The sequence below is a fragment of the Quercus robur genome, chromosome 2, assembly GCF_932294415.1.
Source record: "Quercus robur chromosome 2, dhQueRobu3.1, whole genome shotgun sequence".
NCBI classification, from domain to species: domain Eukaryota; kingdom Viridiplantae; phylum Streptophyta; class Magnoliopsida; order Fagales; family Fagaceae; genus Quercus; species Quercus robur.
Window position 1 is genome coordinate 41,095,226 of NC_065535.1, and position 15,412 is coordinate 41,110,637.

The window sequence follows — 15,412 nt, forward strand, 5'->3', positions numbered from 1 at the left end:
TCCAATTGCTGTAGGCGCCTTTGTTTCTGCTTCAAAACTCTATTAACATTCCTAAACACTTTACGATTCCAGTCCTGAAGATGGTCTTGGCAGCATTTTAGACGTTTCTGAATCGGCAGCTCTGGATTACAATTCAATGGATCCCATGCCATTTCTATTACTTCTCTACAGCCCTCCTCCCTAGTCCACATCTCTTCAAACATAAATCTCTTCTTAATTACCCTTTTCGGCCCCCTCATTCTAAGAGACAAAAACAGTAAGCAATGATCAAAAGCCGCCATTGATTTGTGAAACACCTTTGCTTCAGGGAACAAATTTAACCACTCCTCATTGGCTACCATTCTATCTAACCGGACAAGCGTTCGTTTTTCCCCAATTCTCCCATTACACCAAGTAAACCGCTACCCCCACAAAACCCATATCAATGAGCTCACAATTACACAAACACTCCCTAAACCCTTCCATCTACCTAGCATCTCTATCCAACCATCCAAGCTTTTCATCAGAATTGAGTATCTCATTAAAATCCCCAAACACAATCCAAGGCATATGGCACTGTCTTTTTAAAGATTCAAGTAAGTTCCAAGAAATTGGCCTCATACTTGAATTGAGGTGTCCATAAAACCCCGTAGCTTGCCACAGCTGTGCGCTATTTCCTCCGCACACTACCACATTAATGTGTGTGTTTGAGCAGCTTTTGAAGTGAACATCGAATCCTTCCTTCCATAGCATTGCCAACCCCCACTTCGACCATCGGACGACACCGTTATTCCTTTTGTTAGACTGAGCTTTCTCTGTAATCCCTTAATTCTGTTTTGATTGGCTTTGGTTTCCGCTAGAAAGACCAACATTGGATCGCATCCTTTCACCTCATTGGCGAGAGCATGAACTGCCGGAGCTGATCCCATTCCCCGGCAGTTCCACACTAATATGGTTATTGGGCTAGGCAGTGCTGCCTTGCAGCAACCGCCACACCGCCATCCTTGACTATTTCCTTCCCTGTGTTTTCCTTGCCTTGCGCCTCTCTTTTCTTATGTTTTGATTCTCTGGTATTCTGGTCAAGCTCTTCTAGTGGAGTAGGTCCCTCTCTTTTCCTCTGAATAAGGCCTAACTCCTCTTTATTATCATTACCCGGACCAGCCTGAGCCCTTCTCTTCCAGTAGCCACTATTTGGGCCTAAGTTATCCGTAACCCAGCCCACATCCACTTCGTAAGTCATGGCCACTGGGCCTTCCTCGTTTTCCTCTAAGACCAGGCCTGCTTGATAGTTATGTGTTGGAGCTTGTAGCGCTGGCTTAAATTCAAACTTTGGGATCCCATTATGTTGTGTCCCTGTCACCTTTTGCATGCTTTCCCCATTCCTGCTTAAGCCTATCCCTCTTTCCCAGTTTTCCTTTCCTAACTGAGCTAGTGTTTCTTTTAGGTTTTCATTGAGGTTTCTGACCTTACCATTCTTAAGATTAACCTCTGCGGTCAGCTCTCCTCCATCATACTTTTTCGTCTACTGCCCTATTGTGCCCCCCTCGAGGAATGGTGCTTCAATCATTTGTTCATCACCTGCCACCACCCCCCTCAGCTTTACTAGGTCATTTCGCCCCTCTTCCATACCAACCTTTGTTCTGTTTTTTGTGTCACCACCCTTCTTCATTTTTGCAAAGCTATACTCCCCTCCTAACCTTCTTACTGGGTCCCCTCTCAGCCAAGCTCCATATTGGAGATCGCCCTTCTCATCTCCCTTATCATTTCCCACACTTTCCGGGCACTCTTTTAGGTCATGTTCTAACAATCCACACCTATTACAGAAATTTGGAAGGTGCTCATATTTGAAGTTCACCCACCTAGCTTCTCCCTTCTCAATATTAATCTTTCGGCCTCTAATTAGTTTCCGTGTAACATCTATTTCAACTCGAACTCGAAGACATCTTCCCCACTGCACTCTAGTGTCTACCACATCTACATTAAAAACCTTCCCCAGACTAGCACCAATTGCTCTCCCCGTTTCTTTTGTTCGGCTCTTTAGGGGAAGGTTGTATATTTGCAACCAGAACAATGTCTTTCAGGTCCTGTTCTCCTTCAAACTCCTGAAGAAGCACCAGTTGTTTTTCATAGTGCCATGGTCTCATATCCATGACTCTCCTCTTGTCTCGTTCGTCTTCAAACTCTGCCAAAAACAGCTCTTCTTCAATCACCGAGAGCTGAAGGCTTTTGTTTGGTTTCCATAGCATCCTTATGTTTTTCCTCAATGCCTCTAACATGATGCCTCTTCTTGATAGCTCCCTCATAACCAAGTAGTTCTTTCCCCTCTCATTCGCTGCTCTCGTACACTCATCTCCAAGCAAGATGCTCACCTCCTCTTCTTCGGTAACTTTAAGTTTCTACCATAATGTTTCGAGCTCTTCCGCCATTATTTTCCCCATCAACATGAACGACCTTGACCTCACCACCAAAAAGGCAGAAGGTCACTTTACTCCCACAAGAGCCTGTGGGACAGTCACTGCTGCCTAGAGGCTTGGGAGCACGTATGTATATCTCCATCTTATAATTCAGAAATATGCTCCAACTATATCTAACACTCCAACTAATTATGACCCGAGAATAGGGATTTAAGTAGGATAAGTATAAACATAACACTTCCATGGTGTCTTCCCTGGAACATTTCCCTATTTTCTTGACTTCAATAGTTAAATTTCTAGCACCAATGCTGCAAGTAACATTAAAAGTTTCTTTTTTGTTTACAAAATCAAAATAATTGAAGGGGGAAAAAAAAAAAAAACAGTCTTAGAGATATATATTAATTAAAAGCTTCTAAATCGACCGTGTCAACTCAAATAATTAAATTCTAGTTGTAAATGTGAAATGCCTCCCCTTCTACCTAAAAGGCCAAGAAAACAAAGCATACCTAGCACAGCTATTTAGGAACTTGTGAAGATGCATGTCCAACTTAGTGAGATGTGTTCTCTCCCTAAGAAAACAAATATACCCTATAATTATTTAAATTTAAAGCTATATCCAATTGCATCAATAAGTGTGGAATTCAAAATTTTGATTTGAATGGTCTATTATTATAGTAATTAGTGTGTAGTCTCGTGCATATGCATAGATACAATTAAAAATAATCACAATTATACAATTCAAATTATACATGATACTAGTTTACACTTTTTTTAAACTATACATTTCTAAAATATGTAATGATTTATATATATATATATATATATATAGTATTTAATTGGTTTCAGGCTCTTCGGTTTATGCATATGCACAGATATAATTAAAAATAATCACAATTATATGATTCAAACTATACATGATATTAACTTACACTTTTTTTAACTTTACATTTCTAAAAGATGTAATGATTTTTATATATATGAAGCAAAACAATGGAGGCAAAGGAAAAAAAAATTCCTTTACTTGGTTAGACAAAACGAATGGAAAGAAAGGAGATAAGAAGAGGGTTGTATTCCTCTCCGCCCACCATCTAATTTCTTGTCGAATTTGGAGGAAAATAAGAGAGTGCAGAGAGATTTCTTAAGGTGGGAACTGTTACAATTATTTTCCCTTCTCTTTCTCCCTTGCGAACCAAACAAATTAAGGTTATGTTCGATTTGAGGGAAGATGAAAAGAAAGGAAAGAAATGGAGGAAAGAGAAAAGGAATCATTTGTTTAATTAGAGAGAAATTGAGGGAAGGAAAAGAAAATGGAGGGAATGCATTTCCATGTGACCCATCATTTTTCTTTCCTTTGCAATTGGGAGGAAATGAAAAAGTAGAGAGATTTTTTATGGAGCACCCTATTTCCTTTCTATTCTACTTAAAAGAAAATTCCCATTTTCATTTCATTTCTTTTCTTCTCTCCTTTTCCCTTTCTCTCCCTCCCCCTCTTCCTTTTTGCCAAACATTGTGTAAAGGAAAAATGTACTTCTTTTCTTTCTCTTGTCTCCCCATTTATTTTTAACCAAACATAGTTAAGGTCAAAACAACTAATTTATATTTGCACATCATTTAGGAAAAAAAATATATACAACCAATTTGTATAAACGTTTCTATTGTGAATTTTATGTAAAAATAAATAATAAAAAAGGTTTGAATACAAATAATGCAATTAACACCAACCATTAAGGAAACAAAATCCAATAAATAAAATAAAGTTAAATATCTGGATTTTGCCAAAACTTAAAATAAAAAATAAAAATAGAAGGAAAATTGTGATACAAATTTAAGAGTATGTTTGGTAGGGATGATTTTAAGGAGGGAAAAAAAAGAGAGAGTAGAAATAGGAGAGAAAATGGGTGCGAGTGGTGTTTAGTTGAAAGGGGGAGTGGGAGAGAAATTGGTGGGGCCCGACTATTTTCCCTTCAGACCCACCAAAACTCAATCTCTCCAACTTGGAGAGAAAGTAGTAGGAGAGAATAATTGTGGTCAAATGGCTGAATTACCCTCTCCTTCTATGTGCTAGTGCCTTTTTTTTTTTTTTTTTTTTTTGGCATGATATCTTCCTAGACGTGATGTACATTGAAGACAATGTATTAAATTCAATTTTGAACTCTGGGTACGTGCTAAGCTTCACTGCATCTTCCATTTTGTTTTTCTTCTTTTTTGTTTTTTACTTTTTTTTTTTTTTTGGTTTAACTGGACGTGCATCTTCCAAGACGTGATGTACATTGAAGACAATGTATTAAATTCAATTTTGAACTCTGGGCATGATTTTCTTCTTCTTCCTTTTTACTTTTTTCTGGGCATGATTTTTTTAAATAATTTTAGGTGATTACCTTTTTTTGGTTGATTGTTTGTAACTTTTTTTTAATTGGACATTATAATTTAATAAGGGCCTATTAGTGAATTCATACAAACTCATTTTTTCCATCCCTCTACTTTTCCACCCCAATCAAACACAATTGAGGGAAATTAAAATCTCTTCTATCCTCCCACTTTTTCACCCCTTCTCTATTTTCCATCCTTCCCCACTTTTCTATCTCCCCAACCAAACGGATCCTAAAAAAACTTACAAGTAGATGTGATACAGTTGGGAGGGGAAGATTGCAAATCATGTTACCAATTGAATTACAAATTGGACAATGAAACTAAACTTCTGGAAAAGTACTTGGGGAGTTGGGGCACCGGGGGGGGGGGGGGGGGTGGGGGGTGGGGAATTCAATTGGTTGGCACCTCTTAATGTTTCTAAGACATTTAGATTTTAAATCCCTCCTCCCCATTGTAACTATCATTTAAAAAAAAAAAAAAAAATTCTTGGGAGAGGGGCTAGCAGAGCTTCTCAAGCTTTTTAATGAGGGAGAACATAAGTGGGTTGGAGCCAAGGGCGCCCTCTTGCTCCTTGATGATGGGATTGTCGTGGGTAGAATACCACTAGGTTTCAATGTGTTGATGGACCAAAGAAACATTTTAGATGGAATTTGTAGCCTAAATCTAGACACAATAAATTCCCACCCAAAGTTTCTCTTCAATTCCTTCTTTAGATTTGCCAAACTTAGTAATTAGATTAAAAAAAATTAAATTAATGAAGGTTTAACCCCTAATTTTGGGGCAGATACTCAACTAGTTTAGTGTGCAAACTTGCACTACTAGAATTTGATTGAATCAGGTCTGAGCAGAGCAATCAAATCATTTAGGGAACTCAACAAAAACAAAAACCAAAAAATACCAAACCTAATAGGCCTTTTCCAATTTCTGAAGAATAGAAGTCAAGATGCTTTTAGTACTTAATTAAATGATATTTTCATATATTTTTCAAAAAATAAAATCAAACTTTGCATAAATAAATTAGCAAAAGTAAATTATTGACAAAGGTATGTATTTTGTTTTTGTTTTTTATATATAAAAAAAAAATGCATTTAAGCTAACAATTAAATATTTGTTATATCTTGAAAGTTTAATTAGTGTATAAAACACCAATGAATGTTTAGACCCCCAATATCAAAATTACCAACACAGGCTTATACACAAACAATATATGTGCGGAAAGATGAATATAAGCTGAACCCAAATTGGTAAAACACTCTAAACCAAAATTAATCACAAACACAGCAGTAATTAAAAGGTAAAGAGTAAGGGAAGAGAGATGCAAACACAAAGATAACACGGGGATGTGTTATCGAAGAGGAAACCGAAGAATTAGGCAAAAAACCTCTTCGCCGCCCTCCAAGTGGTAAATGATCCACTAGAAAATCAGTTGGGATACATGAATAGTAATAGAGCCTCTAAGCCTAATCTACCCGATGCACCTAAGCCCTCCAAGCTTTTTGCTCCAATAGGGTTCCGAACCTTGTCTTCTCTAACTTACCGGTTCCTGCAATAAGCTCCATATTGCATCTGCCATCCTTGTCATCTTCCAATGCTTCCCAAAACTCCAAAAACACTCAATACTCTAAATGGGTGTGGGTAGTATTTGAGTACAAATCTCCTCTCAATGGGTATAACAATGAGAGAGGGAATGAGAAGAGACTACAAAGATTTCTCTCTAAGAATGAGTAGCTTTCTCTCTAATGAGGTAGGTGTATTGTAGAAACCTCTCTTAGGGTTTTTCTCTTTGAATAACCATACTTACATTTCGTGGGAATAAGGGTGTTTATAGGAGGGTATGTGAGGAATGTGAAAAGTCAATTTTCATCCAAATAGGGCATTCTGGCGACTTGGCCTCACGATTGGAATGAGTTGCAAGTTAACTGTAGGCCAAACTGTACTTTTTGTCTGGTAGTGTTCCAACTGTCGTGACCCTTCTGCTCCCTGCATGCTTAACACGTGTGCCACTTTGGCGACTTGCCACTCGCGAGATCCAGTCGCAAGACTCCCTTGAATGCACACATCTTGAGTTTCTTCACACTCTCTCACACACAACCCTTACATTATTCCCACCTAAATACAAAGTTTCTACATGCTAAATTACAAGCAAATTTGGCATAGAATAAAGCCAACGCATGGTTGATTAAATTCAACCTTACATATCTTAATATATCTCATTAGCAAAGACCCATGTACATACTTTTTCTCAGTGGATTATAGTTACATATTTTAGTGAGTTGTGTTTCCAAGAAAAGCAAAATGAAGCCAAATTTAGAAATTTCAGTTTCCCCATTTTATGTTTAGAATTTAACCCATTAGTAAAAGGGTTTCTACTTTCTAGAAATAAGGAGTCATAAAACATGAAATGGAAGTTGCAGACATAGAGGAATCTAGTTCCCCACAAACCAACCATGAAAAGCTAGTTAATTTCCAATATAACACATAGGAAAACTAAACCAACTGCTCCAAACTATAGAGGGAAGACCCCTAGATTTTTTAGAGATGGTTATTACACTCGTGTGTTTTATACCGAAATTATGGCTTCAGTTAAAAACCAATGTGTGTGTACGGTGTGTGTTAGTGTGGGTGCAATAGTGTTTTCCATAGATTTTTCTTCATTAGATCATAAAAATGGTAGATTGGGGGGTGGAACTGCTCTATCAAAGACCAGCTCGTTCTCACTTCTCACCCTTTCCTTTCTGGGAATCCCATTCGGAAGCTTTCCCTCACTTGGGACGGATTAGCTGTCTCAGCAAATCTTAATTTGTCGCAGTAGCTGCAACATTAACAAAACACAAACAACATTTCACTCATTCACAGCTCAACCAAGACAGTCAATTATTTTCGTGTGAGAGAGAGACCTGAAAATAAGATTGAAGTCTATTCCTTAGGATGTTATGCTCTTGCTTCAATCTCTGAACTGCACCCTTGCATCTGCTCAACAAATAATTGGATGTAGCATAAGTAACAGAAAACCCAAAAATTGGTGCTTTAGATTACATAATTACATAATTTTTTTTTTTTTTTTTACTTGTTAAGTTAAACATGCACAAAGATGTTCTAGAACCTATGAGCTTGCCTTCCAATGGCAGAACCATGTTTTTTGCCTAGGTCACTAAAATTTTGAAAAAATAAATTAATTAATAACATATATTTTTTATTTTTAAGTTTGAACATTCAAACTATTTGAATTGGCATCTAAATTTGAGCAAATTCAATGGCTCAAAGTAAAAAAAAAAAAGAATAATAATAAAAAAGAATATTGGTTAGCTGAATTAGTGGTCCTCAAAAGAACTTGTCTAATTGTCAAGAAAAGAAAGGTTTATTTTATTTTTATTTATTTATTTATAACTTTCATCAAATATATTTTTTTTTAAAGGAAAGAAAAAAAAAAAAAAGATAATATTGGTCAAATAACAAACATGAGAAAAAAGATAAATAATTAAATAGAACAATATATTGATACAAGCAGAAATATTACCCTTGGATGTCACCTTCTTTGAAACACTCCAATGCTTGGTTGATTTCTTTAGTAACCTTATTAGCACCAATGCTGCAAATAACAAGAATGATCTTCAAAAAAATATAAACAAATTAACTATTGCAGGATGTTGCATAAGATATGATAACTAACCGTGGCTGTAGAAGTCAGTATTTGACCTCTGTTTCATTAATTTTCATCAAGCCAATTATAGAGAAATACCTCGCACTGCTTCCTTTAAGCTGATGAAGGTACTTGTACAGTCCCGGGAAATTAAAGTGTTCCTCCCTACTTATATATATGAATAATCGAAAGTACAGTTAAAACTATCTCCAATTGCAAATTTGAGCATGGAATTAAAAGGGTTTTAAAAAAAAAAAAAAAATTTGGGAGAGAGAAATTCAAACCGTGAAGAAAAGAGCATTGACAGTGAACCACACAAGGTTCGTGACTTACTAGTTACTATTGTTTTATGTTAATTGTTGTTGTCGAGGATATATATGGTAATATTTTCTCCAAAATAAAAAAGAAACATTTGTGTGTAATACTACTCACAATGCTTGATCTATGATAGCTATCGTCTTTGGTGACTCTCTGAAATACAAGGTCATAATTTCCTGAAGAAAGTTGGGGTTTTCATTGTCCTGCAGTTGCTCCAATTGAAGAAATTGGTACTCAAGAATTTCCTGCAATAAACAGCATCATTATATTTTGGTTTCTCACTCAATTTCTCATTCTGAGCACATTTTCCCTTTTACTTTTTAAAGGAAGATAATTTCAGATGGCTTTTCCATGGTTGCAAATGAATAAAGGCATCGGATTCAGGGTTTACCATCTAGGTTGCACGGACACGCCATTTTTGGCGTCGTGTCGGTGTCGGACACGTGTCGGACACCGGAACGGGTACGACTCGCCAGATTCCGGTGTCCGGCGAGTGTCTCTTTTTTTTTTTTTTTTTCGCTTCTCCGACACGGCGCCGACACGGCTCCGACACGCCAGCGGTGAAAAAAAAAAGGAAATCACAGATTTTGACTTACCAATACCATTGATTTTGTGAAACAACAAGCCTGAGAAGTCCCGAAACCCACATCTCAAGTTCTCACTTCTCAACCCATCCACCCTCTGCTCTGCCCGCTGCTGCCGCTGCCCTCTGTTCCTCGCCGGAGCTAGATCGGGCCGATCGGCGAGCTCCATCGACGTCGACGCCGTGTTTGTCCCTTCCGATCTCTCTCTCTCTCGGCATCAGGTCCTACCTCTTTAAGCTTCTCTCTGTTTTTTCTTTTTTTTCAGATATTCGGCCATTTGGTTTGGGTGAATGACTGAATGGGTTAGTGGGTTACTTATAACGCGTTTTTTTTTTTTTAATCCCACTCTCACTGTCCCGTTACTGTGTTTCTTTACTCAGCCCTTCAGCCTTTTGTTTTGCCTCAAATTATAATGTTTATTATAAATGGGTCCTGTTAACAAATCTATTTTTGAAAAAATTTTATTAAGAATTAAAAAAGTTGTCAAAATTTTTTTAATTTCTGATAAACTTTTTTCAAAATTGGTTTAGTATTTTGTGCCCTTAGGATACATATTAGTAAAATCCATTAGAAATTTAGTGATTTTTGTTTTTGTATGTCCTGCTATAGTTTTATTTATTTATTTATTAAAGTTAAATATTATAGGTGATTTTACTAAAATGAATATTGAAAGTGAAAAATCAGCTCAGTCAGTTGCCTAATTTAAATTCTAGACATAAACGTATTTTATGTCTAAAAATATTTAAAAATATGCCTAAATATAAAATTTAATTAATTATTTAACCGCCGTGTCCCCGCCGTGTCGTGTCCTTATTTTTAAAAAATTGGCGTATCCCTGTGTCCGTGTCCGTGTCGTGTCCGTGTCCGTGCAACATAGTTTACCATTGAGATATTTGCCATAAGATTAAGTCTCATTTCACATAAGCATAATTGCCAATTTTGGTGTGACATATGAAATCACATATATGTTATATGATTATACAAGATGAAAAAACTGGAAGACATGACTCATCACGAATCATCCTACCCTTAAAGCAATGAAAAAGGAAAAAAGGAAAAAAGAAAAATAAGTTTAGAGAGATATTGACTGGAAGACATAACTCATCACAAATCACCCTAGCTAGGTCCTATGTTTGATATTGCCATTTATTTTTTCTTGTCAATTTAAAGTCAAGCCTAAAGACTGAGTTCTAGCTAATTGCGCACATAAAATATTGGCTTTAGGCTACAATGGCAAAGGTAGGTTCCATTCACATTCATGAGTTTAAATCTCTCACTTTTATGAATTCGATCCTCAAAGAATCCGAAGAAGCAATAATACAAAACCACCGAACTAGGTATTGTAAGAATGATCCTTGTACTTCATGCATCACACCCTTCAGATTATAAATTTTATGGACCAGTTTTATGAATGGATACAGGCAGAAATTTAAAATTCTAACTAGCTAGTCACAGTGAAGAAAAAAGACAATAAAAGAAAATAAAGGATCCTGTACAGAAGTTGAGTTGCCATAGTATTGAAAATAAAGTGTAAACTACAAAAATAAATAAATAAATAAACTTCATAAAATAAGAGAAAACCTCAACAAAGAGGGACTGCCTCATGTTGGAAATCTGTTCGCGCAAGAGATCACTCTCCATTCTTATGAAAAAGGGGTAAACTAAAAACGGGCTCGAGTACTGTAATGGCAAGCCTAGCAGACTGAAAAGGAATTTGTTGCAGTTGGAAGTGGTAACTCAGCTAGAATATTATTTTATTTGGTTTTGAATTATGAGTCTCTAACTCTTCCTAGTGAGATTAGGAAGTTAGTTTTAGGTAGGGTTAAAGATCTTCTATAGTTTTTTTGGTAAGTCCATCATGCACTTCTTAAAATTTTATCCATCTATTCTAAAATCAAGAAGTGCTACGTCCACAATATTTTTACAATAAATTCTAGGTGACAAGTTATTGTTGGTTTAAATTTGAATCTGTAATTGAAATTATTTCCTTGCCCAACCGTAACAACCTGTCACAAGAATTTTACAACAAATAGGATCTATTTGAATAGAACTTATTTTGCTGAAACTGAAAACTGAAAATACTGTAGCAAAATAATTTTTAAATGAGTGAATAGTGCCGTGGGACCCATTTTTAATGAAAAAGTTGTTGAAAAGTAAAATTTGTGGGTCCATGAACAGTGCATGAATGCATTGTTCATGGAAGACTTGGTCAAAAGTTGCGGCTACTGTTCATGAACAGTGCATGAACAGTAGCCGCTTGTTGGGGAAAACGCGTGCCAAAAAAAAAAAGAAAAAAAAAGAGGAAAACGGAGGAAACTAAACGCAGGAAAACACAACGTGTATCCAAACCCCACCATAGTAGGTGACAAGTTGTTACTAGATATTAATGGTGGGCAAAAAAATAATTTAGGTGGTAGGCCCAGATTAAAACCAATAACAACATGCTACATAAAATTTATCATGAAATTGTGGACGTAGCATTACTCATAATTGAAATAAAAAAATAATGATATTTTTTTATACAAAAGGATGTGAAAAAAATAGTGATAACTGTTAACATTGCTTAATTATCAATAATGTGATAAAATCTAATCCACTGATTTGGATAAGATTTTAGAAAATTAATGATAAAATTATCCTAAAAAGTTTAGGTCTTGTTAGTGTGGTTATTCATCTAGCCTTGCAAATAATAATATAAAAAAAAAAAAAAAACTTGTTTTTTTTTTTTTTTAACAGAACTTGTGTTATTTTTTGAAATCTTGTATAATTAATAACAAAATTTTTTTTTTTGGTTGAAAAATAAAATGCTAGATCCACAACTTTTTTGATGAAAAGACTTTTAGTTTTATTAAGATGAAAATAAATTCAATACATCATGAGTCAAAGCCGACTCAATAATAATTGGATTCTCCTCTACTCAAATTACATAACTAACTAAATCTTTGCCATATTGAGCTAAAATATGCACCGTTTTATTTCCTTCCCTCCTCACATGTGATACTTGCACAAATCTAAAATTGTGTAATCTATGGCAAATCACAAAGACAATGTTAGAGATGGCTATAGGTGGGCAACTCAAGCCTTCAATAGCATTAGAAAGCAAAAGTGAGTCACATTCAAAGTGGACATCTCAAACACCAACATCCCAAGCAAAATCAACAGCTTCTTCAAAAGCTTTAGCTTCTAGCAGGCCGAAAGGGTAGTGGAGCTTTTTGCTTAATGCGGCTACAACTCTGCCTGCATGATCACGAATCACTGCTCCCACACCTGAGGCTTGTTGCTGCTAAAATACAGCTCCATCAGAATTGATTTTGTACAAAGGAGGCTTCGGATTGATCCACTTGTTCACTTCTTTTTTGGCTGGCTTTGAAGGTTAAAAGTTGGCAACCTGGAATTCTTCAATCAATGTTCTTGGTTTGTGAATAATCATGGATCGATGCAGATTGGCGTGGCTTATCGTGTCTGACTTGGTTTCGATTGAACCATATACTCCAAGCTATGGTTATAACTAACTCCAGCACTTCATTGCCTACATGTTGCACAAACTTGAGGTACCACAAGAGATCAATGAACTCGGGAAAATGGACACCTCGCATGTCCAGTGGGAGACCCGAGAGACTCGAAACCTCTTGAGCTTTGGGGCAAAACCAGAATAAATGGCCACTGCTTTCAGTCTCCAAACCACAAGCCTCGCAAGTCGGATCGTCAAGAATTTTTCGGTGATAAAGGTTAGCCTTAGTGGGGAGTATATTATGACAGGCCTGCCATGCAAAGTTTTTAACCTTATTCGGCACATTGAGACCCCACAAAGATTTCCAATTTCTACAATTCTGCCTATTCGAACCTTCAGGACTAGGATTGGATATGGATGAAAGAGCCACCTTATAGGCACTGCTCACTGTGAAGTGACCCCTAGATGTGTATGCCCGGATTAAGCGATCCATGGGACGTTTAGAACTCAAGGGAATGCCTAAAATTGTATTAGCATCATCAAGGGAGAAAGCTTGTTTGACCACATCCGCTTGCCAAGTATTAGATGAGGGGTTGATGATTGAATTGACCTTGGCATCAATAGGTAATCCAATCGGTGGTGAGGTCAATCTGAATCTGGATGGTGTTGGCAACCACCTATCAAACCACAGCCTAATAGATTCTCCATTCCCCACCTATCTTCTCCAACCCTTTTGCACAATTGATTGGGTAGACAGAATGCTCCTCCAAGCGTAGGAAGGATGATGGCCTAATTCAGCGTAAAGAAAGTTTCCATTTGGAAAGTACTGAGCTTTAAATACTCTGTGAACTAAAGTATTAGTGCAATTATGTAATCTCCAACCCTGTTTGGCCAGTAGTGCAAGATTGAAAGCCTTTAAATCCCGAAAACCCAACCCTCCTTCGTCTTTTGGAAGACACATTTTGTCCCAACTTAGCCAAGCCATTTTAGTTCTTTCATGCGTTTGTCCCCACCATAAATTTTGAACCATTGATGTCATTTCATTAGACAACGCGTTTGGGAACTTGAACATGCTCATAGTATAGGTAGGTACTGCCTGAGCCACAGTCTTGATTAATATTTCTTTCCCAGCGTGAGAAAGTAATTTTTCCTTCTACCCCGATAGCTTATTGTGGACACAATGGGTTTTGGAGTCACCACCTAGTTTTTGCAATGGCCTAGGAAACATACATATAGCGTCCTCTCGAGGAAGGACCTTTTTGAAAGTTCAAATAGTGTAAAAACACCCTTGAACGTTTAGACCCCTAATTTACAAATTATCAATTCAAGCTTTATATCAAACAATTAATGTACGGAACATGAACAAAAGCTTAATACAGAATTGGTAAACAATCTATGCCAATTAAAATCACATCCACAGCAGAAAATAAAAGGCAAAGATAAAGGGAAGAGAGATGCAAACACAAGGACAACACACGATGTGTTATCGAAGAGGAAACCGAAGCCCTCGGCGTAAAACCTCTCCACCGCCCTCCAAGTGGTAAACAATCCACTAGAAAATGTAGTTGGGATACATGAACAGCAATATACCCTCCAAGCCTAATCTACCCAGTGTACCTAAGCCCTCCAAGCTTCTTGCTCCAACGAGGTTGCGCCGAACCTATTTCTTTTCTAACTTCCTGGATTCCGCTACTTGACCATAGCATCAACCAATGTAAATTGGTTCCTTCCTAACTGCTTCCCAAAACACCAAACAGCCCTCTCACAGTAATGGATATGGTGAGAAAATGTTTTGGTAAAATGCCTCTCAAGGGTTTAACAATGGAGAGGAAGAGAGTTGAGGAATTTGAAGAGACTCTTATGTAAAGATTGTAGATGAATCAATCTTGTTTTACTCTAGGGTGTCTCTCTCAAAATTCTCTCTAGAAGCTCTCTTTCTTTTGTGGGTATAAAGGGTATTTATACTGGGGTGAGAAAGGAATGTGAAACGTTAGGTTTTTCAAAACAGGGGTGGCCCGCAGCTTGACTGAGTTGCGAGATCCAACTACGCAATAACAGAACAGTCAGTTGTCCTATTTTGTCCTGTAGTGCTCCAGCTAGCATGACGCTTCAACTTCTGGCATGCTTGGCACGTGTGCTGTTTCTGGCGGCTTGCAGCCGCAAGTCACCCGCGAGATCCAGCCGCGAGACTCTGTTTTCTTGCACACTCTTGAGCATTCAACACTCTATCTCACTCACTACCGTTACAACAAACCCACCTAAATACAGGGTTACTAATTGCTGAAATATAAGCAAATTTGGCACGGAATAAAGCCAACAAGATGGTTGAATAAATTCAACCTTACACTTTTGATCTTACTACCAGAGATATGAGTTCGGAGTTAAGGTACGGTGTTGGGAAGGTGTTAGGCACCCAAAACTGCCCAACCTTAAGGTTGGCTTCTTATCATTGTGTCTTATGTCTTAACCCTATTAAAGGCATACTCAATATTTGTATCTAACTCACACACGCACACTAGCTTGCATATAAACAATCAATATGGCATTAATCATCCCTAACCATACATCTATCATGGCATAACCTCGCATTCATCTAGCAAACAACCTATCATTCATCTAGAATACATGTCATGGCAACAAGGTATTTCATCACACC

The 15,412-nt window shown here is 37.1% G+C and overlaps 1 protein-coding gene across 1 annotated transcript; it reads right to left on the bottom strand.

Annotated features, from left to right (window-relative positions):
* Positions 1-7,548: 7,548 nt before the first annotated feature.
* On the bottom strand, positions 7,549-10,946 carry LOC126699052 (histidine-containing phosphotransfer protein 4-like). Its single transcript, XM_050396608.1, has 6 exons — positions 10,887-10,946; positions 8,836-8,966; positions 8,503-8,568; positions 8,281-8,352; positions 7,661-7,733; positions 7,549-7,575 (listed from the first exon to the last, which is right to left on the bottom strand). Exons 1-6 carry the CDS (start codon positions 10,944-10,946, stop codon positions 7,549-7,551), a joined length of 429 nt encoding a protein of 142 aa, XP_050252565.1.
* Between the last annotated feature and the right edge of the window lie 4,466 nt (positions 10,947-15,412).

What these genes read in the sequence shown, in the direction of transcription:
- LOC126699052 (XM_050396608.1), bottom strand. Translation starts at nt 10,946, where the DNA reads ATGGAGAGTGATCTCTTGCGCGAACAGATTTCCAACATGAGGCAGTCC. An exon ending in CTTAAAGGAAGCAGTGCGAG is followed by an intron (nt 8,353 to 8,502) that starts GTATTTCTCTAT and finishes TGTTATTTGCAG; the next exon opens with CATTGGTGCTAATAAGGTTA. An exon ending in AAAGAAGGTGACATCCAAGG is followed by an intron (nt 7,734 to 8,280) that starts GTAATATTTCTG and finishes TTTGTTGAGCAG; the next exon opens with ATGCAAGGGTGCAGTTCAGA.